The sequence below is a fragment of the Mastigoproctus giganteus genome, chromosome 12 (genome assembly GCF_048544385.1).
Source record: "Mastigoproctus giganteus isolate SK-2022 chromosome 12, ASM4854438v1, whole genome shotgun sequence".
In the NCBI taxonomy this organism is placed as follows: Eukaryota; Metazoa; Arthropoda; class Arachnida; order Uropygi; family Thelyphonidae; genus Mastigoproctus; species Mastigoproctus giganteus.
Window position 1 is genome coordinate 165,577,061 of NC_143586.1, and position 27,883 is coordinate 165,604,943.

General features: G+C 36.2%; 1 protein-coding gene across 1 annotated transcript in view; it reads left to right on the forward strand.

Moving 5' to 3' along the window:
• LOC150077572 (recombining binding protein suppressor of hairless-like) overlaps positions 1-27,883 on the forward strand; it is a 240,189-nt gene that overhangs the window by 21,491 nt on the left and 190,815 nt on the right. Inside the window, exons 2-3 of the mRNA XM_090386536.1 lie at positions 17,239-17,388; positions 25,865-26,207. Of these exons, the coding sequence (XP_090242662.1) occupies positions 17,239-17,388; positions 25,865-26,207 (493 nt within the window). The remainder of the gene's footprint in view (positions 1-17,238; positions 17,389-25,864; positions 26,208-27,883) is intronic.

A 27,883-nucleotide genomic window follows, 5' to 3' on the forward strand; every position in this document is an offset into this window, starting at 1 on the left:
ATCACTTGTTTTTTTTGTTTTTTTTTTTTACTTTCGGGAAAAAAATTTGAATAAGTACATGAATATCAACAAATAGAAACTTAGAGATTGTCTCATGGTTTGACTTGAAGTGCACAGAAAGAGAGTTAGGTTAGCAGCATCTATAGCATTAGTATAAATTTGATCAAGGATGTTGGTACCTCTTGTAGAGGAACAAATAATGGATCTTAATGCCATTGAGTCAAATGACTTAAGAATGAAAGCATTTAAATTTTTTGAAGTAGAATCAGGAATGTTAAAGTCCCCAGAAATAATAATCAAATTTTGGTTGTGTACCATAAAGTCCAAGTTGCAAATGCTGTCAGTCAGCTCTGGGAAGAGGGAGTTAGTCACTAATGATATCCTTAAAAATATGGTGCAGTTTTAGTCTTAAATGAACAGCTTCAAAATTTGATGATGGATGTATATTTTATATTACAATTTTAATCCAGTTTTTAATGAATGTTGCATCCGTCCATTGCCTTTATATCTAATTCCCTCATCGTTTTCTCTTGGACAAACATCTGAATTGTTAACAAAGTTCAGAATAATAAATTAATTTTGTTTCTCAGAGGTCCATATTTCAGTTAGAATTAAGAAAATGAAGGTTTCAGTTAAAGTTTTTAATATTTTAATTTTATTGCAGTTATTATGAACATTTTTAAGCAGCGTTTTAAATTTCATGGGTATACCAGTCGTGGGAATATTAATAAGCGAAGAGGTTCTATTTGTGTTGTTCTGCATATTATACATGAAGGTTTACAGTTTTGAGGTCTTAATTTACAATTGAGATCTTGTGCCTATTGAAGTAATGATAGCTGGGAATTTTTTTTATTAAGAGGTTTATCCTCACAGTCACTGGTTATGTAAAAAAAGGTAAAGTGCAGCCATTATCAACCCACTGCAGGATGGAAGCCTCCTCAACAATTCGTGATGAGGGAAATGGACCATAATCTGCCACGCTGGTCCAGTGTGGGTTGGCAGATCGACCATATTCAGCAGTCAGTGGCTTGAACCCCAGTCTACTCAAAGAGCATGCACTCCTGCTCCTGACCACTCGGCTACGACATAACCAGTGACTGTGAGGATAACCCTCTTAATAAAAAAAATTCTCAGCTATCATTACTTCAATAGGCACAAGATCTCAATTGTAAATTAAGACCTCAAAACTGTAAACCTTCATGTGAATAACACAAACAGAACCTCTTCTGTTTCTGACAAAATGTCTCTGACAACCTCAAGAGGTTGTCAGAGACATTCTCTCAGATATGCCAGACAAGCTGTTCTTGCTACCTGGGAGTCTAAAACGCTGATGGAACTGATATTCGGGTGACACTCAAGTCAAGTGGACCCAATTTCGGCGAAGTCCGGACGGTCTATGACAGCCAAATCCTCTGCTTGCACCTTCACGATGGTGGGACTGTTAGTAATCCTGGGTATAACCTTCATGCACAAGTACATGGTGGGTGACCACCCAGGTGTGAACCAACGTAAGCAGGGGTCGAGGTGTGGCGCCCACACCACACGGAGAAATGCCGCCCCTCGCTTATTAATATTCCAACGACTGGTATACCCATGAAATTTAAAATGCTGCTTAAAAATGTTCATAACAACTGCAATAAAATGAAAATATTAAAAACTTTAACTGAAACCTTCATTTTATTATGTATCATTAGTTAATCAGTAATTAACTGGTAATAAGATAATCACAGAAAAAGGAAAAATTCAAAAAAAGTCAGAAAATAGAATTAATTTAGGACATGAAAATCAAAAGTTCCTGAAATGCACACACCGTGTGCATTGCCTAACTTGTTTTTTGCACTTTCAACCATTGTTTTTTTATTGGTTGCTGTTTAAAAGGATGAAAAATTTAAAAAAAATTTATTAAATTAAGCTGAACATCCTCGAGTATTATAAATATGGTAAATGTAGTTTTAATATAATAATAATGTTATTAATGAAGTTACTGATGCTGTGTTGAACCTTCTGCGTGCACACACACAAAAACTGATTACTGTACTAGCAAGGAAAGAAGATAATGTGAATAAAAAAAAAAAAAAAACCCTGAGGAAAGCGTATGCAAATATAATAATAAATAGCTAGACATTGTTGTAAAGAGCTGCCTTTCTACCTTCAAAGCTTCAAGTTAAATATGAAATAAACAAACATCACCTGCACTGGAAAAGATTTCCGCATAGTAGTATTTAGACTCTATCATCCTTTTTTAAAAACCAAAATTCAACAGCAAGGAAGGTTATGTTTGGATTTATTCCTTCTTGAGGTCTTAAAAAAAGTAATGTAAGTGGGATAGCATTTTAAATGGAAATGATAAAATTTATTGATATTGGGGGTCCGAAGGAAAAAGGAGCAATGCCATCCAACTTCTATAAGCCACTGGGCCAATTTTTGCCCTGAAATTTTTTTGTGTGCCACAGGAAATAATATTATTAAAAAAAATAATTTTCTAAAATTAAAAACAATCCATGGTAGGGCAAAGTTCTTTTTATTTATAAATCTTAATACTAATACCCAATTTTTACATCCTATTACTGTAAAAAAGTAAATTTATTTAAGCAAATAAGTAAATTTATTTAATAAGTAAATAAAATAAATCGTGCATGACATTGTGTGTGTGTGTGTGTGTGTGTGTGTGTGTGTGTGTGTGTGTGTGTGTGTGTGTGTGTGTTTGTGTGTGTGTGTGTGTGTGTTTGTGTGTGTGTGTGTGTGTGTGTTGAAGAGGCAAGCAATGTACATGTTGTTAAGGTAGAAAAGTATGACTGTTTGGCTCTTTCTGCTTACCCTAATAGGCACACAGTGTGATCGTCATAATGATGATATTTAATAAGTAAAAATTTAAGGGGAGCATTGTGTTGAAGCTGCTCAGCAACAAGTTCTTTTATATCTACTTCAGTACTTGTTGTTGCAAGTTGAAGTATATGTTGAAGTGTGGCATCCTTCATACATCTCCTGGATTTTGCTTTTATATATTTCATATCAGAAAATGCTCGCTTGCAGATCTATGTACTACCAAACATAGATGTTACTTATAGTCAAAAATCTCTCAAGTTTGGATATATTTCTTTGGAAAGAAAGTTGAATAATTCTGTTCCAGTTTCTGTACTAAATACATTATAAAACTAAGAGCTACTACAGCTCTATATATCCTGCATTTTGTTAATGCTTAAAAATATGTAAGAGATTACCTCAGTACTTCATAGGATGACTTCTGTACCATACTCTCCAAGTAAGACCAACTTAAAAATATGTAATAACTGCTTTAAAATAATTTAATGTGTTCATCACTCTTAGTACATGAACCGACACTTAGTACATCACCGCCAAAGGCCCCAACTCGATCCCAGGCCCATCAAACCTTCCACAAAACCTCGAGTGACTTAAGACATTATGTCAAATATATCCTGATATAAAATAAAGATAGACGCTGATAACATTATATAGTGAAATAAAAGATTGATAAAAAAACACAACAACAGAAAATAATTTATGACAATTTCCTTCCTTTCCTTCCTTAAGTGGACCAAGGTTTTTGACTCCTGTCTTGTTCACAGGTTGGAAAACTAATGCGAGGTATGTGTGTGCACTTCGATATAAATAGGTGATTAATTGTTATTGTGCATGCTTGTAAATGCCCATGAATCTGAAATGAGAAACTTAAGTCATATGTTGATAGAGATTCTATGTAGTCTCATTTCCAAGGTTTCTGCAGTCAACAATTTAGTGTTGTTGTTGTTGTGTTGAATATTTAAAATCTTGGCTTCATTTTCATTTATGGCATGGAAGGACAATTCTGACACTCGGACCCACGTAGCATGTTGTTTTATTCTCATGTTCAAAACACATCTTGTCAATCCTATGTAAGAGGAATCACAATCTCCACATGAAATTCTATATTCCAAGTCATGAGTCTACATGGGAGAAGAAGGAAGAACAGAATAGTTTTTCAATATGGAGTGCAATTTTTGTGTCAGCTTTGCTACTATTTTAAATTCTGTATCTGAGAAGATTATTAAGTTGCTTGTACCATCATTCTACGTAAGGGATAGTAATCAAGTGTTTTTTACTGATTCTGTTGTTGTATCTGGAGCTGTCCACCCTGTCTGTAGTCTTATTCCGTTGATACTGGTAAGAGGGTATCCCCTATTTAAAAATCTACTTGTAAGTTCCCCAGTGTCTGTGTGTAATGTAGTCTCTGTTGTGGAGTATTTATAAGCATTAATAAACTGATTAAATATAATGGATCGCTTATATGCAAACGGATGATAACTGTTATGATTATTATTATTAGGAACATTCCGGTATTAGTTGGTTTTCGATCAGTCTTAAATTGTATACTGCCTCCATCTCTTGTGAGCATAAAATTTAAGAAATGAATAGCTCTGGTCTCTTCATTCTCATTTTCCAATGTAAATTTTAATCGTGTATGTATGTTATTACAAGTCTGCAAAACATTATTTGTAGTATCCATAATGATAATGTCATCTAGGTACCGTCCATAATATGTAATCCTGGGGAGAATCGGCATTAAATGTATCTGTTCAATTTTGTCTAAATAAATCTCAGCAATTAGGCCACTGAGACTTAACCCCATTGGCAATCAGAATATTTGTTTATAAATTTTTTCTTTAAAGGAAATGTAATTCGCTTCAATTAAAAGTTTGATCAGGTTAAAAATTTCTTTTTTCAGAATCTTGGTCTGGTTAATACCAACTGTGTTATCATTAAAAAGGTCCCAAATCGTACCTAGTGCATATTCTATATTAATGTTAGTATATAATGACATGACATCCAGTGAAAACAGCTTGTCTCCGTTCTCCATCTTACAGTCTTAGTTTAGTGAATAAGGCATTGTAGTTTTTTATGTTGAACTTTAGTACTTGTCTAAAAGGTTTTATTATGATATAAATGTGTAGCCAAGGGTGTGAAGGCCGAGTTTTTATAGGAGACTATAGGTTGAATGGGATGGCCTGTCTTGTGCAAGTTTTACTTGCCCAAACAAAATTTATAATCGTATTTTTAAGTGCTAAATACAATAAATGGATCTGCCAGAAGCTCACATATTTCATTTTATATTGAGGACTACTATTTATATATCAACAATAAATGGATTGTTGAATAATCTTTTGGTATTTTTAAGTGCATAAAGTTAAGCAAACCTTTTGTTAAAATCTTCAGTTAGAACCTCTAACTTTGGAATGAATAATTCAAAATTTATAATTTTATCTAGTTCCATCACTTCACTGAAAAGCTCTCTACAAGATTCAAAATTAATTTTTTTTTGCAAATTTGATTTTAACAATAGCAGTTTATTTCTATATCCAGTGATATGGCCATAAAGATGACAAATGTTTTGTTCCTTTCCTTGTAAGGATTTATTCAAGTCAATCAAATAATTTGTGATATCTGTTAAAAAAGCAAGCAAGCTTAGAAAATTGACATCAAGAAGACTTGCTGTTAAAACATCATCAATATTCCACTTTTGTTAAAAAAAATATGAATTTATTTTAAAAGTTAAAAAAAAAATCTTTTAAAGCATTTTCTTGCACTCAACCAACGAATTCTGTGTAAAACTAGATCAGTGTACTCAGCAACAAGTTCATTAAAATTTTTTTGAATTTTCTGTGTGTAAGAGCATGATTTCCAACCTGAATAAAATTGGTAATTTTAACAACTATTTGTATGACACTTTTTTAATTAAATTCTCCATCTCTAGGGAGACAAATAAAGCAGCTATTGATGCTTCTTGTGATTTTGATACCTTATTAAGAAATGCTGTTCTGTTGGTTTTTCAGCTTTTTTACCTGCATTATTCTAGTATCGCCTATTTGTTATTTGGTTTTTAGGAGCATTAGCAACTAAGGCCATATTGCTCCGGGGATATGCAGTGGTCATTCCCTAACTTTTCCGCATCCTCCGTATTTGGTGGGCACGGGCTCGAACCCCTGTCTAATCAAGTGGCGTGTGCTACACACTGCTGCTCCTGCCCACAGAAGTGCTGTATCACTTGTGCAGGAAGAATACTGTTTTTGATGCAACAAAAGATGACACTTTAAGTTGTATTCCTTACATATAGTGACAGTCTGTAAACACTGTGGCTTCCCTCTGTGAAGAATAAACAGATGTTCACTTTCCCATTGCTCTTGAAGTTTATGGGTTTTTTATTGTCAGTCTTTCTTTTTTCATTCACATCTATATTTTTGAGTTAATTTATTAATTGACCATTAAATAAAACGTTCTGCTAAAAACATAATATTAAAGCACCGCATGGAAAATTTGTAGAACGTACCACAACAAAGACAAAACTGCTATTGATTACCGAACATACAGATACATTGAAGACAAACCACTATCAACGCCACCTACTGGTCTGTAACAAAAGGTAGTAGTAGTGGCATGCAATGCAAGAAAGCAAGTGTATGAGCTTATGCAGCATCAGCCAAAAAAAAAAAAAAAAAAAAAAAAATCACACCATTCCCTCCAAATTGCCTGTCCAGTTCCTCCTTAAATTTATTTAACCTAACAACTTCCACAACGACAGATGGAAGTTTGTTCCAGCAATTAACCACCCGCTGGCTAAAGGCAAATTTCCACACATCTATTCCACTTCTGTCTTTTCTTAATTTGAATTTATGCCCCCTTAGGTTCGTAATCTGAACAAGTGGAAGAATCCCATCAGAATTCAGCAAATTCAGCATGCTCAACCCATTCAAGGCCTTATACACCTCAATCAGATCACCTCGCAGGTGCCTAGTCTCCAGCCACTGCAATTTGCAGAACTTAAGCCTCTCTTGGTAAGAGGATCCCTTCATTCCCCTCACCAATCTTGTTACCCTTCTCTGTACACGCTCAAGCAAATCTACATCCTTCCTAAAATGAGGCCTCCAGACCTGTACGCAGTACTCAAGGCGTGGCCTGACCATTGTCTTATACAGAGGGACAATCACCTCCTTTTCCCTCCTTCTTATTCTTAGCACAGACTAGCATAGCATGTACGAGTAAGGGTCTGAACTATTTCCCACTGGGCATCATGAGATATTTGTTACGCTGTATTGGTTGTTACCATTCTTATTAAGGTCAAGTAACAACAACAACTGCTCATTTTTGAAAAAAAATATTTAATTAAAAATCTTTAATTGGATGCACCAAGGAGTTCAATAGCAGTGTTAAATATATTTCTTTTGGGAACTGTGCATACTTAGTGAAGCAAAATATGTTAACAAAAGTATTTTGTATGTTATCGAACAAAGCCCCGAAACAGAGATTACAGAATTACCTAATTTTTAAAATTAAAAATTTTCATTTTCAGGTCACAAAAATTCTTTTGCAGGCTGCATCTGGCCTGTTTACTGCTAGTTGGACAGCCCTAAGCGGGAGTAATATAACAGGAGTTAAAATATACTAGTGACTCACTGTACACCTCTGTACAATGTAAAAGAGGTGCACTACGCAGCAAACTTAGTTTGCTGCTTAGTGCACTTTCACTGTCAGTATTTTATTACACTACAGAAAAAGCACTCAGTATTTTATTACATTACTGATTTATTTTATTTCTTTGTGCATTGTAATTAATATTATTGTACTTGGAGGGCAAAGCTTCATTTCATACGTAGTATTATGCAAACTAAGTTTGATGCTTAGTGCACATCTCTTACATTGTGGAGGACCTCTGCTATGAGTTGTCTTGGCATTGCACCACTGTAAATAAAACACATGCTCCAGTTGAGAAGTCATTGCAGTTTTATTTATCATTAATAAATCAGTAGTAGTAAACTGGGTAGTTTGCCCCTACCCAGTTTGCTACTACTTGATCCTATTTGGGATTTCATCAGTGGGCAGGTGGACAATGTGAAGACCTTAGCAATTTAGTGTTGGGAAGAATATGCGAGATGTTGAGAGGTTGCAGGAAAATAAAATGAAGTAATGTGTATTTATGGTAAAAGCCTATGCTATGAATGCTATAAAGTACTATTATACTTAGCACTCATAATATAGGTTTTTTCCATAATCTCACTTCGTTTCATTTTCTTTTCTTGCATCGTAGTGTGTGTACTTTCTGTTACTCGGTTGTTAAGCCCTTCACATTGCTCTGCTGATGAAACCCCAATACGATTGAAGCTTGAGTATTTGGGCAGTGACAAACACTTTAAATAAAACAGTAACATATTTCTATTGGATCAGTGCAATTCCTAGCTGCTCGTGGCAGAGCACCTCCACAATGTGAGATATGTGCACTAAGCATCAAGCTTAGTTACACATATATCACATTGTGGAGGCAGTTTTGCCCTCAAAGTACAATATTATTATTTAACACTCATAGGCTGCTTTTTCCATAAACTCACTTTACTTAATTTTTTTTCCTATTTCATTGTATTCACCCTCTTGCTTCTCACATATTTTGGATACTTCTTGTCAATGGGTTGGGTTGTTAAAAGATCCACGTTATTCACGTTTCCTACCTGCCCACCAATAAAATCCCAAATAGGATTGAAACTCGAGTCTTGGTAGAAGTATTAACTGTTGTTGAGGTTACAAGTTTGATGGTTTGTAGTGTCCTCTTCAGTTACATTTGAGTATCCCATGCCTTGTTTCTGTCTCTCTTTCCTTTTATGCTAACTTTTCTTTACTACTATCCATTGGAGGCCATTTTTGAGATTTGGAGTTCTTTTCTTCCCTCAGATTAAAACTCATCTGGGAATTAGTGAACACATTAAACAGCACTACAACTCTCCATTGGAGCAATGTGTTTTAGAGTAATGCATATCAAGGAAACTTGTGGTGGAGTGTCTCCACAATGTGAGATTAGTACACTAAATGGCAAACTTAGTTTGCTCAATGCAACATGAAATGTGGCTTTGCCCTCCAAGCACACCACTGTTTTACTCGGAGGACAATTATATTATACAGCACTTATAACACAGGCTTTTGCCATAACTCATTTGTAATCCAAACATGGGAAATAAAAAACAAAACACTGTATTGAAGTTTAATAAATTGAAAGCTATAAAAGGTCAAGCCTGCCTGCCCACCAGTGAGATCTCAAAAAGGATTGAAACCTCTTTTGGGCGATTGCATGCACTTTAAATTAAAAAAAAAAAAAAAGAGTACTGGAGTAATGCTTTTATTTAGAGTAGCACAATATCAAGGCAAAGTGGGAAGTGCCTCTACAGTATGATGTCACTGTAATAAATATGTGACCCAGTTTTCTTACAACTGTGTCTAACATGTACAATGGATTTTAAGGATTTTTCTCTAGTTAATTTATATACTGCAGAATCTTACATTTCATGTTGTAGGTACATCTTGTCATTCTGTTGTTCAGGTATTCACAATACCTACCTGCTCACTGCTGATATCCCAAAGAGTATTGAAATTTGGGTAAAATTTTGTTTCACCATAAAATTGGTTGATATTTGTAGTTTTTAAGCTTTTAAATTTAGCATATCTGAATTTATCAGAACCCTTTTTTTGTTTGAAGGAGGTATAAAACATTTAAATTTTTGTTCACCATTACCACAAAATGGATCATTAATCTCACTGCATGTCTTTGAAGAGATTTTTATGGAGTTTTTTAAGGAGAGTTTTGAGGCTTTGGTGCCTTTATAATCTTTGTGCTATTTGTAAACAGATCCAAGCTTGGACTGTGGCTTTTATATCTTGTAAATTTTGTAATTTTCTTATGTTCTGTAGTGAGGGGTTGGAAACCTATACTACTGGTGCCAAAGGCAACACTATTGACTACCCTAAATGGCACCATTTCGGATGATTTTGTGTAATCATTCCAGTGAGTCATTTCTTGAAGTTTTCACAAAGGCAAACAGATGTTTCAGCTTAATTTCAAATCCATTCCAAAAACCTTCACTTAATTTTTGTTAACCTGCTCTTGCAGATTAGCAGCAGTTATTTTCCTGATACGGAATCTGAGTTAATTAATCTTGATATAGAACCCTGAAACAGTTGGGTTGGGACTGAAGGTATTTCAGATAGTTGATTTTTTTCAGATAATCAGTTTTCATTAGTAGTTCATGTGAAACTATTTCTTCATCTGTTAAAAAAAAAAAAAAAAAAAAGTGATTATCTGGATCATTAAGTTCAGCCAAGAGGTCACACACAAGTCACGCTCAAGTTTTTTTGAAATTTGAAGTTATTTTCTTATCTCAAGATTAAAATAAAATCTGTGTTTCAGTGAACACATTTAAATACACATTAAATATAGCAATACACTTCTCCATTGGAGCAACATATTTTATTTAGATTGTTTGTTTGGGAAATTTTTAGCCACAGCAACATCTGTGGCCATGTTTTTTTTTAGAGTAGTGCAAATTTTATGCATTGCTGTTTACCCAACCATTATGCAATATATATAATAGGATGGGTAAACGAAGTGCGATGGAATCTTCACTCTTTTTTTTCAGCTAACATACAAAAGTGAAAAAAAGGTTTTGTGGAACAGCATTATGTTGAAAAAAGGTTTTGTGGAACAGTCATTATGTGATAAACTTGATGAGTTGTAACAGGATGAGTTGATGAAAATTTGTGTTTACCTTGTTTGTTAGTGTTAATTCATAATATGCAGTCTTCCCAAAGGCAGTCTCTGTCAATCAGCTTTACTCAGTCACATTGACTGTCTGTTGATATTTAAACTCTTGAAAAATTAAACGCTTTTAAGTTTCTTTATGTGATTAACTTTTATCTCTGTCATATTTCTTAAATTATAAACTATGTATTAACAACAATTATGATCATCTTCTTCATAAGTTGGGGAGTGATCAAAGCTTCTTTATTTAAAAAGCTTCACATAGTAAACAGTAATATTTTTGCGAATGAGCAGCCTTCACATATTTATTTATTTTCACTCTTAATAAATTATGAAGGGTACTTTTGCTATACTGATGTTGAATAAGAAACTAAATTAAACTGTTAAATTCAACTAAACTGTTGAATAAGAAACAAAATGCTGTCCAGGTAATTTTCAATCCATTATGAAAGTTGGATATAATTGGTTTTCTTGTTATTCTTTGCCACATTTCTACAACAACTAAAATTTGTGTCCGTAAGACTATTAATTTGGCTCATACCGGATCCATCGAAATATATACTGTTGTTGAATGTTGTACCCTTCTGTGCAAGATACAGACCACAATGATCGTGAAACAAACTTGGCAGTAGCAATTAAAACTCACAGCCACCAGACCTGTAAAATGCCAGTCACCAAGCAGGATTTCTTTGTTGTCATTACAACTGTGGTGGCTTTTTGCCTCCCCCACCACATAAAAACTTGTCACAAAACCCCTTTCACCTAAAGACATATAAGTGATGTGGATTGCAATTTAAAGATTTATAGATTTTATTTTTATACTTTCACCTTTTGGAATTAACTTTAGTATATTTATGGTATTGCGAAAACAGGAATTGTTATTGCAAAATGTTTTCACAAAATATGATATATTTTCAGTTTGGGGAATTCCAAGTTAGTATGAGTATTGGTAAATTGATGAAAGGAAGAAACAGTAATAACCTATCTTTACACAAAAAAATGGGAAAGGGGGTAGGGGTGGATATATGGCACCCAAGTAAGAGTTTATTCGACAGTCAAAACCTTGTAGATTTTCATTTTTATCCATACAGATATTTTATATTTTTTCTTTAATGCTTGATTAGTTTAAGATTGTTTTATCTATAGTTGAAAGCATGTGCTCCAAATTGTGCTGAATTTATCCACAGCTAATTTTAGTAATTTTGCAATTACTAATGACTTAGCACAAATTGTTCATTTACCTACAAGAATACCGGACAATCCTAATCATACAGCCAATATGCTTGATCTTTTTCTCACAAACAACCCTTCTAAGTACACGGTTGAAGTGAGAGGTCCTTTAGGCACTTCAGATCACAACTTGGTGATTGTCTCTTCTCCAATGGAACCTTTATCTCATGGCTATTCCCAACCTCATGTTGTTTGGCATTACAGAATGCAAAATGGGATGACCTGCGAGACTGTAGTAAGTCGGATTACTGTTTCAAAACTTCTGATGTCAACATTTGTTCAGATCGTGTCAGTGAAATTATTCTTGCAGGAATGGAATCCTTTATACCACACTCCACTTTAAAATCTCGTCCTTTGTCCAAACCTTGGTTTCCCAATAAATGTGCTAAGGCTGTTCAAGAGAAGAATATTGCATATCGTAATTGGCTTGTTTCTAATTCTTTAGTTTCATTTTCTGCCTACACCAAAGCTTGCAACAATTGTAAAGCAGTTGTTAATCAGTCCAAACTAGTTTGAACAGGCTATGAGTCGAAAACTTGCTTCTTGCCCTAATGGTAGCCGAGCATTCTGGTCTCTTGCCAAAGCTATTGGCCGCAACTTTTGCCCATCTCTGCTCCCACTTCTGTCCAAACCAGATGGTTCTATTGTCACTTCAGCCAAGAATAAAGCTGACCTGCTAGCATCCCATTTTTCTTCCAGCTCATGTATTGATGATCTTGGTAAAACACCTCCCACCATTCCCAACACGCTCCATTCAATGCCTCCTGTGGGCTTCTGTCAAAAGGATATCAGAAGGATTTTGATGAATCTTGATGCTAAGAAAGCTCCAGGTCCTGATGGTATTTCTCCACTTGTTCTCAAAACCTGTGCTCCTGAACTTACTCCTATTCTTTGCCGCCTTTTTTCACTTTCTTATTCCAAAGGTGTTTTTCCTTCTACTTGGAAATTTGCTCATATCCAGCAGTTCCTAAAAAGGGTGACAAATCTGTCCCATCCAATTATCGTCCCATTGCAATTACAGGCGGGCCTCGATTAACGCGATTAATTCGTCCCGCGAGCGCATCGCGCAAAACGGAAACACGTTAATCGAATATCATAACCAATAGGAAAAATTATAATTGGTACTTGACCTTCTGGAACGTCCATAAAGAATTTTAAATAACTTTTAAATAATACCTTTTAAATAACTTTTTAACTGCATGCCATGTAAAAGATAATAAAAATTATAGAATTAAATGTTTATTGTTCAAAATATATAATGGAGAAACTATTTGCTACAGAAATATTTGAACACAGTCGTTTGAACAGTTTTGGCTTTCGTTTTTTCATCATACAATTTCCGATAGCCGACAACAAGCTTCTCTAGGCCCTGGCGAAATAACATGCTTCTTTCGATGTTAGGATCAACATCCATTACCTTTTGTTTAAGGTTCTCTGCGATACGAAAGATTTCGCCTAGTTCTTTTACCGTTATCTCCTTTGAGGTAACATTTTCATCTGGCTCACACTCTTTTTCTTCAGCTTCTTCGTGCGCACGCTGTTGCTCTATTTGAAGGAGATCATTGTCACTTAGCTGTTCTAAATGCGAATTCAGTGATTCTCGAACGTTAGCCGCATCCAAGCCTTTGAAACCAAGTTCATTACCAATATTAGTTATGTCTTCAATAACCTTTTGAACTGCATCTTTGAAGCAAGTAAAATCGTTTGCGCGGGGTAAAAGATGCTTCCAAACTGCTCTCATATTGCTGGCTGTCACTTCTTCCCATGCTACATGAATGTTTTCAATGGCCAATCGTATGTTTATATTTTTTCCAAAATTCTGGTACAGAAATTGCATTGTCTCCTGTTATAGCTTCAAGTGCCTGTGCAAAGGTTCTGCAGAGATAGTAAGCCTTGAAAGTTGCAATCGTTCCCTGGTCCATGGGTTGCAATAACGAAGTTGTATTCGCCGGTAAAAAAAACAACTTTCACATTTTCATTTAAGTCACCAAGTGCAGAAGGATGTCCAGGTGCATTATCTAAAAGCAACAGAGCTTTAAAAGTAAGATTTATTTTTCTTGCAATAGGCTTCAACTGTTGGACAGAAATAAGACGTAAACCAGTCTTCAAATAGGGCTTTGGTCATCCATGCTTTTTTATTTGAACGAAAAATGACTGGAAGAGTGCGATGGCTGTATCCTTTTAAAGCCCTAGGATTTTGTGCACGGTACACAAGCATGGGTTTCAATTTAAAATCACCTTCAGCGTTACCTCCTAATAAAAGTGTTAGTCGATCTTTTGAGACTTTATACACAGGTTGTGATGCTTCATTTGCAGCCAAATAAGTTTTAGTTGGCATCCGTTTCCAAAATACGCCCGTTTCGTCTACATTAAATATTTACCGATCGTCGTATTCAGCATCCTGAATGATTTTTTGCAATTCTGCAGGAAATTTGGCTGCAGCATCTTCATCAGCACTAGCAGCTTCCCCTGTTACTTTAACATTATGCAGTCGTGCTCGATTTTTGAAACGTCCAAACCACCCTGAACTAGCAACAAACATTTCAGTCTCCCCTCGATGTTTTGTTTCTTTGAGCTTAGTAAAAAGGTTAATAGCTTTGCTCTGAATATTGTCCTTAGATAATGGAATTCTTTTTTGATTGCAATCTTCTATCCAAATTGATAAGACTTTCCATTTCAATCATTATTAGAGTTCTGTTTCTGGTATTTTGTAAGACAAAAGAAGATGATGAAACTTTACCTTTCTCTTTATATTCGTTCTTACGGCTCAAGATAGTTCGTACGGTAGACTCACTGTATCCTAGATCTCTTACGATTTTCGCATGGTTTGCACCACGTTCATGTTTTTTAATAACTTCAAGTTTATCAGCTAAAGTAATAACTTTTCGGTTTTTTTTATTACAATCACATTGTTTTTCACTCTTTCTTTTATCCATAATTAACAGGGGTAGAAAATTAGAATTTTTAAATACGTCTGCATGTGACTTTATTAGGTGGAGACAAACAAGTAACACGTCTACTTAGTTGATGGAACACACTGAGGCGGGAAGCGGACAAACGCTTGTTTATTGGCAGTCAAACATTTAGTGCGCGATTCGAATCTTTTTCAACTATCAGAAATAAAAGATCGCGTTAACTGGAAATTTGAATCGCGTAAAGTAAAAAGTGGTATCATTTTTTCCAATCGCAGTAACTGAAAACGGTGTTAATCGAACTCGCGTTAAGCGAGGCCTGCCTGTACTTCTACTCTTTCTAAAGTAATGGAGAAATCAATTAACCGCTAACTCTTAAACTACCTAGAAACCTTCCGTCTGATCAATGATCGCCAGTACGGATTCCGTCAGTGTCGATCCACTGATGATATTCTGGCTTATGTTACCCATTTATGGACTAATTCAATGGAAAGGTTCGGTGAAACACAAATAGTTGCTCTTGACATCTCAAAGGCTTTTGATCGTGTTTGGCATAAAGGTCTTCTAAACAAGCTTCCATCTTATGGTTTGCCAACTGTTTTTAGTAATTGGTTATCCAGTTTTCTCTCTGATCGCTCACTGAGGGTGATGGTAGATGGCTCTCTGTCTTCTAACTTCTCCACTAATGCCGGTGTCCCCCCAAGGTTCAGTTCTTCCCCCCACTCTTTTCCTCTTGTATATTAATGACCTTCTTCCATTGACTGGAAATCCTATCCATAGTTTTGCCGATGATAGCAAATTGCATTCCACTTTCCATTTTGAGAAACCTTGTCCTGCTCAATCAGCTTCAACTTCTCGAAAATCTGCTACCAATTCCTTAAATGCCAATCTTCAGGTAATTCTCCAGTGGGGCAAAGACAACTTAGTTGATTTCAACCCTTCTAAAACTCAGTCTTGTCTTATATCTCGCAAAAAGGATTCTTCTGCTCCTATGCTTATCTTTAGTGACACTCCGATTCCTAGGCAAAATGATATATCTCTTTTGGGGATTACCCTGACTTCTAATCTCTCTTGGCACAAGCACATTACAAATATTGCTTCCTCTGCATCTAAAAAACTTGGTTTTCTCTTTCGCTCTCGGCGTTAATTTTCTTCCAAACAGCTGCTCACTCTGTATAAATCGCAAATCCGCCCTGCCATGGAATATTGTTCCCACATCTGGGGTGGTGTCCCCAAAACCTCTCTCAGGCTTCTTGATTCCATTCAGAAGAGGGCAGTTAGGTTAATTAATGATTCATCTCTAACAGAGTCTCTCCACTCGCTTTCTCATAGACGTACTGTTTTTGCTGCATGCCTCTTCTACAGATACTTCCATGGGCACTGTTCTTCTGAATTGGCTTCTATAATTCCCGCTTTCTCTTTCAAAACAGTCCGAACACGTGCCGCCACCAGCCAACATCCATTTACTGTCCAACTTCAAACCCACAGAACCAATTTATTCATCTTCCTCATTTATTCATTCAACTGCCGTTTTCTGGAACAACCTTCCTTCATATGTATTTCCTGAAAATTACAATCTACAGAAGTTCAAGTCCAATGTCAACAAATATCTTCTTTCGTCTTCTCAACCTCCAACCCAAGCACGGTACTAAGTACTATAGGTTCTAATACCTCTTGTGTTTTTGGGTTCACATAAAAAAAAAAAAAAATTCCCCCACCCATGTGTGCTGAACTCAAGGTACATAATTGAGTTTGGTCTTTTGCACTTGTTTGCACTCTATTAAACAAATATATTGAACTTTTTGTTCAATGTATGTGTGCCATATTGAGTTATTAGATGCAAATCAAAATAGTTGTTCATGGATCTAAAATCAAACTAATTTAATGCTTGAAGTACAGTAGGTATGGTTAGCAGTGACTAGTGAGAAAATTTTGCCTGTTTTTTCTAAGCTGAAATAAACTAATATACAGATTGAAACAAAGTTTCAGTTCTGAGCTGACTTCTGTACATCCTGGAGTTTTATTCTGCTTCCATAAATTGCTTTGGTGCTGCACTATTAATATTATCTTTTAAAGCAAAAAATTAAGTTGGTTGTGTATAAAACATTTAATCATCTTTATAGCTGGTAAAGATAGTTCCTCTATAAATTCAAAGCAAATTATCTGAACGGTGATGAAGATCAACAAATGGCTAGGTAACCTGTGAAAGTAGTGTAGTCACAGTGTGTTATAGTTGTCTTGAAAATAACTTTACTTTGCACAGACCGAAACTGAATTGGTATGGAAACAAGGTAAAGATTTTCATCCATTGGTAATAATTATACTTAGCACAAATTCTGAAATCTATTTAGATTTAAAAAAACTTGTAGCACATAGAGAACTTTTGGGAGCATACCATTCTATCTTCTTCTGCTTATTACTTAACGTAAAGTAGTACTTTCTTGTGAAACGGAAAGTTATGAGTGGTAATATGATAGCAAAACAATTTCCAAAAACTGTATCATGTATATTGGCAATTTATTTTAGGTTCAGTATGGTTATCCAGTGGAGAATACCTACCAGAGAGATGGAGAGAGATCCTTTACAGCAACTTCCACAATGCCTATTCCACCTTATCCAGGAGTAATTAGTCTATCTTCTGCCACTCATGGGACAACATATAGTTTATCTGTGCATGTAAGTTTTGTTTTCTATCCCTTGACATACACTTCCACCTAAAAGTTTGGAATCATAGTGTATGTCAACAGTTTTTATTAATTTTTTTTAATTAGTTTTGGTGATATAAGGTTCATTTAAAAAAAAACACACTACAAAGTAATTTAAGATTTTTTTAAATTTTTTTTTAAGCATTGGAAACTTTACAGGAAAAAACATTGAAATGATTAATATTAACAACTATATTGATATTTTCTTCAAAATATCCTTACTGCCTTACACAGATGTGGAATTCTGGCAATTAATTTTAAGATAGTGTCAATACTAGTCTAATAATAATCTTAACTAGCATTATTCCAAGCCATCTGCCAGGTTTTCCATAAATTTTGTGAAGTTGGGCAGACTTGACGTACTTGACAGTCTAGATCAGCAGTTCTCAACCTTTTTTGACTCATGAACCTCTTCCAGCATAATATTTTTATCTTGAACTGCTAAGCCTATATTCTCTAAAATTGTATAATAATTCTGAAATTTTATTATAAAATATTTCCAGTACTATGATTTTATAAATGATATTACATAATAATATAAAATTAAGTACCTTTACATAACAATGACCTTTTGACATGAAATTGTCAGAGACAGAGGCCTTACCTCTTGCTGTTTTTTCCTTTGATTTCGGTGGCTGGCCCCAGAAGAAGGTTTTGAAATCATAGGATACACAGCATTAAGTACTATTAATTACCTTCTGTCCCTTCCCTTCCATGTTCTCCATAGTTACAGATTCAGTTCTGTTAGCCCTTTACCATTACTTATTCCATCTCTTCCCTGCGATGGAATGGACCCAGCGAGGCATGGACGCTACAAGATTTCTAAATGTGTCTTATAGTATCCGGTACCAACACATAACCAGCAGATCCTTTTAACTCCTGTGAGGTCTGTGGCTGAGATGCGGCTGATCAGAGTTGCTGTTCCAACTCAAACCACAGATGCTCAATGAGATTGGTGTCTGGGGAATTTGGAGGCCAGGGCAATACCTGGAAGTCTTCCTCATGTTCCGGTAACCAGTCTCAAACAATCCGGGTGGTGTGGCATGGCGCATTATCCTACTGAAAGACAGCATAGCCAAGGGGAAGACCGTTGCCATGAAAGGGTGAGCCTGGTCAGCAATGATGTTTAGGTAGTTGTTTGATGTAGAGTGCCCGGCACATGGATGACTGAACCCAGGGCCCAGCAGAACATTGCCCAAAGCATGACACCGCCGCCACTAGCTTGTTTTCATCCTACGGTGCATCTAGGTGCCATCACTTCCCCAGGTAAACGATGCACATATACCCGGCCGTCCACATGGTGCAACAGGAGATGTGATTCATCGGACCAAATGACCTTCTTCCAATCACTCAAGGTCCAGTTTCGATGCTCACGTGTAGGTGCTGTTGCCGGTGAACCGTGGTTAGCATGGGCACTTGGAGAGGCCTGCGGCTATGCAGCCCCATTTTCAGCAGGGTTCGATGTACTGTGTGTTGTGACACATTACCCCCATCACCAGCATTCCAATTACTGACAAGTTGCACCACAGTCAACCTTCTGTTGTCACGTACCATCTGGGAGAGCCTTCGACCATCGACGAGCCATGGTTATCCAACACCTCACTGGCTTTTTGTGGGTTTGCCCTCCTCAGACCACTTTCAGTAGGTACTAACCATGGCTGACCATCCTACGTGAGCAGCCCACCAGCTGTGCCATTTTGGATATGCTCTGACCCAGTCCTCTGGCCATTACAATTTGGTCTTTGTCAAACTCGCTTAAGTCTGCTGCCTTTCCAATCTGAAGAACAAGACTAGCACTGATTAACAGAGCTCAGTATCAGGTGTTTTTTTTTATACCATGTCCCAACCTGCACACGCACCGTAGTTCACCTGCAGTTGCTTCGATTTGTATAACGACTCGCTGATCATAATGTTTTGGCTCATCAATGTGTGTGTGTGTATGTGTTGTGTATATATATATATATATATATATATATGAAGGGGTATCAAAAAGTTCGTATGCTTACCTAGAAATAATAGCCCTAGAACAGTGAAACTTCAAAGGAACTTTAATCCTTTTCTATGTACTCTCCATATATAGTAACACATTTCTCTCATTTATGGATCAGTTGTTTAATGCCTTGATCATAGAAGTCCGCACTTTTTGCCTGAAACTACGATTCCACTTCATTGATGTCTTCCTAAGATAAATCAAAGCAGCGTCCATGCAATGGACGCTGCTTTGATTTCATTTCTCGAAACAAGAACTCTGACAGTGCTGGTCAGGAGATAGGGTGGGTGCTGCAGTAGTCAAAGCTGCATTGAGCAACAAAGTTGGGAGAACATTGCATTCGACATTGCTTCTGCAAAGGTGTCAGCAATCTTGGAACCCATCGTGCGGAGGCCTTAGACATGTGCAGATGGTTATGAAAATGCTGTGGGCAGACTCATAACTAATTCCCATTCCTTTTGTGATGAAATGAATTGTCACACGTTTGTCACTCAGCATCAGCTGCTCAACATTTGCAACCATCTCACTGTCTGTGGATGTTGATGGCCTTCCTTCTCTTGACTCATCAAAGACACACTGGAACTCCCATTTTCACTTTTTGTCAGTGTCATAGGATGGACAATTCTGAGTGGAGTATCACTGCTTGATACTCCACTTTGTCAACCATAGCATTCTTCCTCAGATTCTGGGCTCCACCTCTGGTGTACGATCACCTATGGGAGTGAAATTTCACATGTTAGTTATTGAATATGTAGATAACTTATATTAAAAACGGCATCTTCCTACTGATGTGTTATATAGGTCAGGGTATGAAATTTTTGATACCCCCTCGTGTGCGTGCGTGCGTGCGTGTGTGTGTGTGTGTGTGTGTGTGTGTGTGTGTTTATATATATTAGGGATGGCCAAATTAATTTGTGATGCAATCTACTTTTTACCTTCAAAATGTGTCACGATCTATCATCTCAAAAATTTCATTGCACACGGTTAAAAAAGTTAATCAGTGCATATTGAAAAATGTTTATAAATTTTAAAATTCAATACAATTCAGAATTCTTATTTTAAATTCATACGTATTTAAGATTTTAATTTATACGAAGTTTGTGTCTTCATGTCATATGCCAAGCTTTCAAAATCGGGGATGTACTGTGATAAGACCAACTGTAAAGAATCTTCTGTATGCAAGTCGGTAAGAGTAGAGCGATTCTTCATCTTTGTTTGTTTCAAATACAAAAAGACTGATTCACATAGATATGTGGAACCAAAACAGGAATTTAAAAGTTCACTGCATTTTTTTACATTTGGGTATTTTTCTTGGCAAACATTTCCAAAACTCTTTTTCTGATGATCTTTTAGGAAGTATTGTTTCGCAATGTAATAATTTCATATTCAAGTAATGTTTTCTCCATGTGAAAAATCTCAGCGTTGTTTTTTTTTTTTTTCCTGCAATTTGTTTCGTATGGATAAGAAAGATATTGAACAATGTCTTCAATTGTTTTAAAATCACTTAATCTGGTTTCAAAACCATCCACAGCTTTCTTAATTTCAGAAACATATTTCTCACTATTAAATTCAAAAACAGGATATTTTTGCAAATGGTCTTGCATATTTGCAAAATGATCGAATTTTTTTCCTTTGAGATCCTTAGCCCTTGTCAAAAATTGATATTTATATGCAGAAATACTACTAATCATGTCACACACATTTTTATTTTTTCCTTGTAATTCCAAATTCAGATCACTTAATTTACTTGTAAAATCTGCCAAAAAAACCAGATCACACAACCACTCCGTATCTTGTAGCTGCTGATAATCGTTTCCTCTTTGATCAACAATTTTTTTTAATTTCATTCAGCAAATTTCAAAATCTCTGCAGAAACTTACTCCGACTCAGCCACCTCACATCTGTGTGTAATATTAGATCTGGTTCTTTTTCATCGAGTTACATTTTGAAAAGTCTCCTTTGAAGAGATGGTCCTCTGATGGAATTCGATGTCCATAACGCTTTTAGTATTTAATCTTTTGCTGGCTAACACTTGTTGGTGGATGATACAGTATAACTCAAAAAATCTGGGAATTCATCATCCTTTTGGCACAATGCGATGAATCCGTCAAAATGCCCCGTCATTGCTTTTGCTCTATCTGTTGTTACTGATATGAGCTTAAATAGTGGTAATTTAATTTTTTCAATAAAATATTTGAATAATTTAAAGATATTAAGATCTCTAGTTCTTTCTTTTAACGAAACCATACGTAGCAGTTCTTCTCTAGTGGCAGAATCATTGAAAAACCATACAAATAAAAACGAGCAACTGAGCTGTATGACTGACATCTGTAGATTCATCCAGTTGTAAAGAAAAGGGCACACAGTTAGCAATATAAGCATGTAATTTGTTCGCTCACATTTTTACTCATTTTTTCGATGCGTCACATCACAGTATTTCGAGATAATTGCAGATCTTGAAGGACACTTTTAATTTCATTTTTGTTCTTAAAATTTTCAAAAAGACAATCTGTTATTTCTAAAAATGCGTCTTTGATGAATTGACCATCAGAAAATGATTTGCATTTTTTTGCAAGAATATGACTCACTTTAAATGATGCTACAGCTAAATGATTGAGGCATATAAGGTGTTAAAGAATTTGGGTGAAATGAATAAGGAAGTTCTGTTCTCCTTCATGGGTGATAAGAACCAAAGGGCACAAATATAAAATCTCAGAATAATAGACAACTGCATCTTGTGAAGTTCACCTCTGAACTTCACAAGATAAAATGAAATAAAACAGAATATGAATATTCTGTTTTATTTTATTTTACCATTATTAATTTTTTTTGGTTGAAGCAGAAAGTCTATTTCCTTGCATCATTTAGCTTTAATAAAGAGTTATTTTCAATTCTCAGCCAAATGTGACAGCCAAATCCTCTGCTTGCACCTTCACAATGGTGGGACTGTTAGTAATCCTGGGTATAACCTCCATGCACAAGTACATGGTGGGTGACCGCACAGGTGTGAACCAACGTAAGCAGGGGTCAGGGTGTGGCGCCCACACCACATGGAGGAACGCCGCCCCTCTATGTTACCAGGCTGAACTAGGTGGTAGATGACTCTCATCAACCGGTGGAATACCACCACTTTGCTTATTGGAGGCTTGAAGTGGTGGAACCCATGTTTAGTCTCTAGAGCTAAGTTCTGGTCAACCCTTCCCTATCTCTTCCATCATGCAGTACGATTGATGACTTTTGAGGTTATGATGAACGTCGTGGTGAGATCCAATATTCCTTACATTTCGAGGGTACAGCTCTAACACGGTGTTCGCAGGCCGGCCGCTAGTTAGTACACCGGACTGAACCTATTGGTAACTCTCTAGGAGGCTTCCAGATCAGCTAGTGTATAACCTTGCTACCTCTACTCTGCCAGATAGTGACTGGAGGAAGTCCGAGTAGTGTGTAAGGATCTGAGTATATTCTTACCACGTGTACGCCATATCCAAAAATTTCATACAGCATGTCCCACCCACTTTTCTTACTATTGAATACACCATGAATTGTCAAACTAATAGAGCAAGCTTATCTGCGAAAAGATCTAAACCTTCCAAGAACTTCCTAATTCATTTCACAAATATACGTGGTCTCAGTTCTAATCTCAACGATGTCCATTTCCACTTGCAGTCTGCCAAACCCCATGTACTTTTTCTGACAGAATCTCAGTTATCGGTTGATTCAACTACTGCTCATCTCAGATGCCCAAATTATTCGCTGTATGATTCCTTTCGCCTCAAAGGTGGTACTTCTGCATATGTCCGTTCTGATATTCCCTGTCAGAGACTTGGTAATTTGGAATCTTCTCTCTTTGATCTTCTCTGGCTTAAAATCTCTCTACCTCATTGTGTCAAATTCATCTGTTGTCTCTACCCTTCTCCCAACTCCATTAATCACTTGGAGCTCTTTGACTTCCTCTCTTTGCAACTTGACTTTCTCCAGTCCAGCTTTCCTAACAGTGAGGTAATTTTCCTTGGTGATTTTAACGTTCACAACTCCAGCTGGCTTCCATTTTCTAGTCACACCGACCCAGCAGGTCGAGATGCTGAGGCTTTTGCAATTACTAATGACCTTGCACAGATTGTTCATTTACCTACAAGAATACCAGACAATCCCAATCATACAGCCAATACGCTTGATCTTTTTCTCACAAACAACCCTTCTAAGTACACGGTTGAAGTGAGAGATCCTTTAGGCACTTCAGATCACAACTTGGTGATTGTCTCTTATCCAATGGAACCTTTATCTCATGGCTATTCCCAACCTCGTGTTGTTTGGCATTACAAGAATGCTAAATGGGATGACCTGCCAGACTTCTTTTCTTCTTTTCCTTGGTCGAATTACTGTTTCAGAACTTCTGATGTCAATGTTTGCTCAGATTGTGTCAGTGAAATTATTCTTGCAGGAATGGAATCCTTTATCCCACACTCCACTTTAAAATCTCGTCCTTTATCTAAACCTTGGTTTTCCAATAAATGTGCTAAGGCTGTCCAAGAGAAGAATGCTGCAATCGTAATTGGCTTGTTTCTAATTCTTCAGTTTCATTTTCTGCGTACACCAACGCTCGCAACAATTTTAAAGCAGTTATTAATCAGTCCAAACTAGTTTGAACAGGCTATGAGTCGAAAACTTGCTTCTTGCCCTAATGGTAGCCGAGCATTCTGGTCTCTTGCCAAAGCTATTGGCCGCAACTTTTGCCCATCTCTGCTCCCACTTCTGTCCAAACCAGATGGTTCTATTGTCACTTCAGCCAAGAATAAAGCTGACCTGCTAGCATCCCATTTTTCTTCCAGCTCATGTATTGATGATCTTGGTAAAACACCTCCCACCATTCCCAACACGCTCCATTCAATGCCTCCTGTGGTCTTCTGTCAAAAGGATATCAGAAGGATTTTGATGAATCTTGATGCTAAGAAAGCTCCAGGTCCTGATGGTATTTCTCCACTTGTTCTCAAAACCTGTGCTCCTGAACTTACTCCTATTCTTTGCCACCTTCTTATTCTAAAGGTGTTTTTCCTTCTGCTTGGAAATTTGCTCATATCCAGCCAGTCCCTAAAAAGGGTGACAAATCCGTCCCATCGCCAGTATGGATTCCGTCAGTGTCGATCCACTGATGATATTCTGGCTTATGTTACCCATTTATGGACTAATTCAATGGAAAGGTTCGGTGAAACACAAATAGTTGCTCTTGACATCTCAAAGGCTTTTGATCGTGTTTGGCATAAAGGTATTCTAAACAAGCTTCCATCTTATGGTTTGCCAACTGTTTTTAGTAATTGGTTATCCAGTTTTCTCTCTGATCGCTCACTGAGGGTGATGGTAGATGGCTCTCTGTCTTCTAACTTCTCCACTAATGCCGGTGTCCCCCAAGGTTCAGTTCTTTCCCCCACTCTTTTCCTCTTGTATATTAATGACCTTCTTCCATTGACTGGAAATCCTATCCATAGTTTTGCTGATGATAGCACATTGCATTCCACTTTCCATTTTGAGGAACCTTGTCCTGCTCAATCAGCTTTAATGTCTCGAAAATCTGCTACCAATTCTTTAAATGCTGATCTTCAGGTAATTCTCCAGTGGGGCAAAGATAACTTAGTTGATTTCAACCCTTCTAAAACTCAGTCTTGTCTTATATCTCTCAAAAAGGATTCTTATGCTCCTATGCTTATCTTTAGTGACACTACGATTTCTAGGCAAAATGATATATCTCTTTTGGGGATTACCCTGACTTTTAATCTCTCTTGGCACAAGCACATTACAAATATTGCTTCCTCTGCATCTAAAAAACTTGGTATTCATGGAATATTGTTCCCACATCTGGGGTGGTGCCCCCAAAACCTCTCTCAGGCTTCTAGATTCCATTCAGAAGAGGGCAGTTAAGTTAATTAATGAATCATCTCTAACAGAGGCTCTCCACTCGCTTTCTCATAGACGAACTGGATTTGCTGCATGGCTCTTCTACAGATACTTCCATGGGCACTGTTCTTCTGAATTGGCTTCTATAATTCCCGCTCTCTTTCAAAACAGTCCGAACTCGTGCCGCCACCAGCCAACATCCATTTACTGTCCAACTTCAATCCCACAGAACCAACTTTTCATCTTCCTCATTTATTCATTCAACTGCCGTTTTCTGGAACAACCTTCTTTCATACGTATTTCCTGAAAATTACAGTCTACAGAAGTTCAAGTCCAATGTCAACAAATGTCTTCTTTCGTCTTCTCATCCTCCAACCCAAGCACGGTGCTAAGTACTATAGGTTCTAATACCTCTCGTGTTTGGGGTTCACATAAAAAAAAAAAAAAAAAAAAAATTGATTTTATATAATCTTTGTTTTTAGCAGTTGAAATACTAATAGCTCATATAATGTTTATGTAGATTATGATTACTTAGAAAGATTTGCTTAGCACTGTTTTCCATTTTTAGGGAGCAACTCATCGTGGTACTAATAATTTAAATGAATTTAGTCAGTCACAATCATCTCAAGAGACAACAAATCATATGCAAGTAAATGATTCTCTTCGAACAAATCAGCCAAGTTCATCTGTAATACATTCTCAGAGTCAGTCATCAGAAGTAGATGAAAGGAGAAATATTAATTATGAAAGCCATCCAGTAGATTTATCCAGCCCAAGGCCTGATGGTCGTTTTGGACATATAGAACTTTCAGAACATCATTCTGGTCTTCCATTTAGGAGTTATGGTCAGGGTGAAACACCCTATGAAAATGGACTTACTTCTTCTGTCTCTACAAGTATACCAAATCGTAGTAAGTTGATGTGCATATTATTTTAAATTAGAAAGTATTATTTTTATTCTGTGTACACAATCCACTCCTAATGTCTGTTTTGAAGTTGTGTTAAGTTATCAACAGAATGGTCAAAATCGATGAGAGGAAAGTGATTCCTTGTTTGAACAGTCCTTGCTCTATAAGTCATTGTGTTTGATTTAAAAAAAAAAAAAAAAGCTATATAAATCAATATGAAGTGTTGAAAGCAGTGCCATCCAGGAAATAGTCCATTGCACGTTGGAAAAATTACACTTTAATTGGCCCTAATGATATTTCACCCTTGACATAGCACTATCCAACTAGAGAAGAAATCAATTAAACTGCTTTCGTTATTGTTTAGCCTTCAGTTTGTACTTGTGGCATTGTACAAACAATGAGTGAGAAAAATTTTTTACTCTTCTTGAGTAGACTTTTGTATTTCATAAAAAAAATTATTGGTTTTCCATTTGTTTAAAAGTAGTAGTTTAGTAATTATTTATGTTTCTCTGATATGGTAAGTGTAGTTATTTCTTACTTGGACTTTAAAATTGCTTAAAAAACAAAATTTTTAAATGGGAAAGAATTCTACCACCACTATTCATTGAATTGTATAAGAACAGTATAAACATTGTTTATTATTATTCTGTATTATATAATATCGGTGTAGATACACATAGTTAACCAATAAAATTAAACTACATATTTAGTGTAAAGGCATCGTTATTATTATATTTCATATTGTGGCAACCTTCACAACGAGATACGATACCAGGTATCGCACTACTTCGAATAAATAATACTTCTCTAGTAGATAAGACTACTCAAAAGTATTTTATTATTTTCTGTGGGCTCCAGGGTTTCTCCTATCTCTTTCTGAAGAGTAACTGTACATTATTTACAATTTTTGGTTTCGCAAAACAACTTGACAGGAATGATTACAACCAATAAGTCTCTTGCCTGAGACCAATGTAGTATAGCCACACATTTGACCATACTGTATATCCATAACACTCAGTTATTACAATATGTTGAAGGAACCAGTTTCTACATTAACCATCACAACTTATACAGCTATACAGATAATTAAAATCTACCAGTTCGGTTACAGTGAGGTCAGACATATATCTTACAATTTATACAATTTAATATTTACAATTTATGCACCTTATTAGAGGTCGAAGTCCCATGACACCACCCACCCAACAGTGATCCTGGCACATCGACTTATATACACTAACGCTAATATTTCTGTCTGGCTATAAATACAAATAAATTTCCTCATCAAAGGTCCAGTAACAATGCAATTAATATCAAGGCAATATATACAGTGGTAGTACACTTATTACATAATTATTCTAAGTGTACTACCACTGTATGTATTAGTAGAGAAGACTACTGTTATTTATTCTCAGTGGGCACCACCACCCCCATGGATGGTGCCACCAGCCCACTGAGAATAGATCGCACCTCATTGTGAAGGTAGCCACAATATGAGATATAATTAAAATGATGCCTTTACACTACATACGAAGTTTAATCTTATGGGTTAACTGTGGTGTATCTACACCGATATTATATATTTAATTTAAACCTATATGGAATTATGCCTTGTGCATTTAGTCTTTAAATACATTAGCATTAGTAGAGGCATTTGATGCAAGAAAGCAAGCTTATGC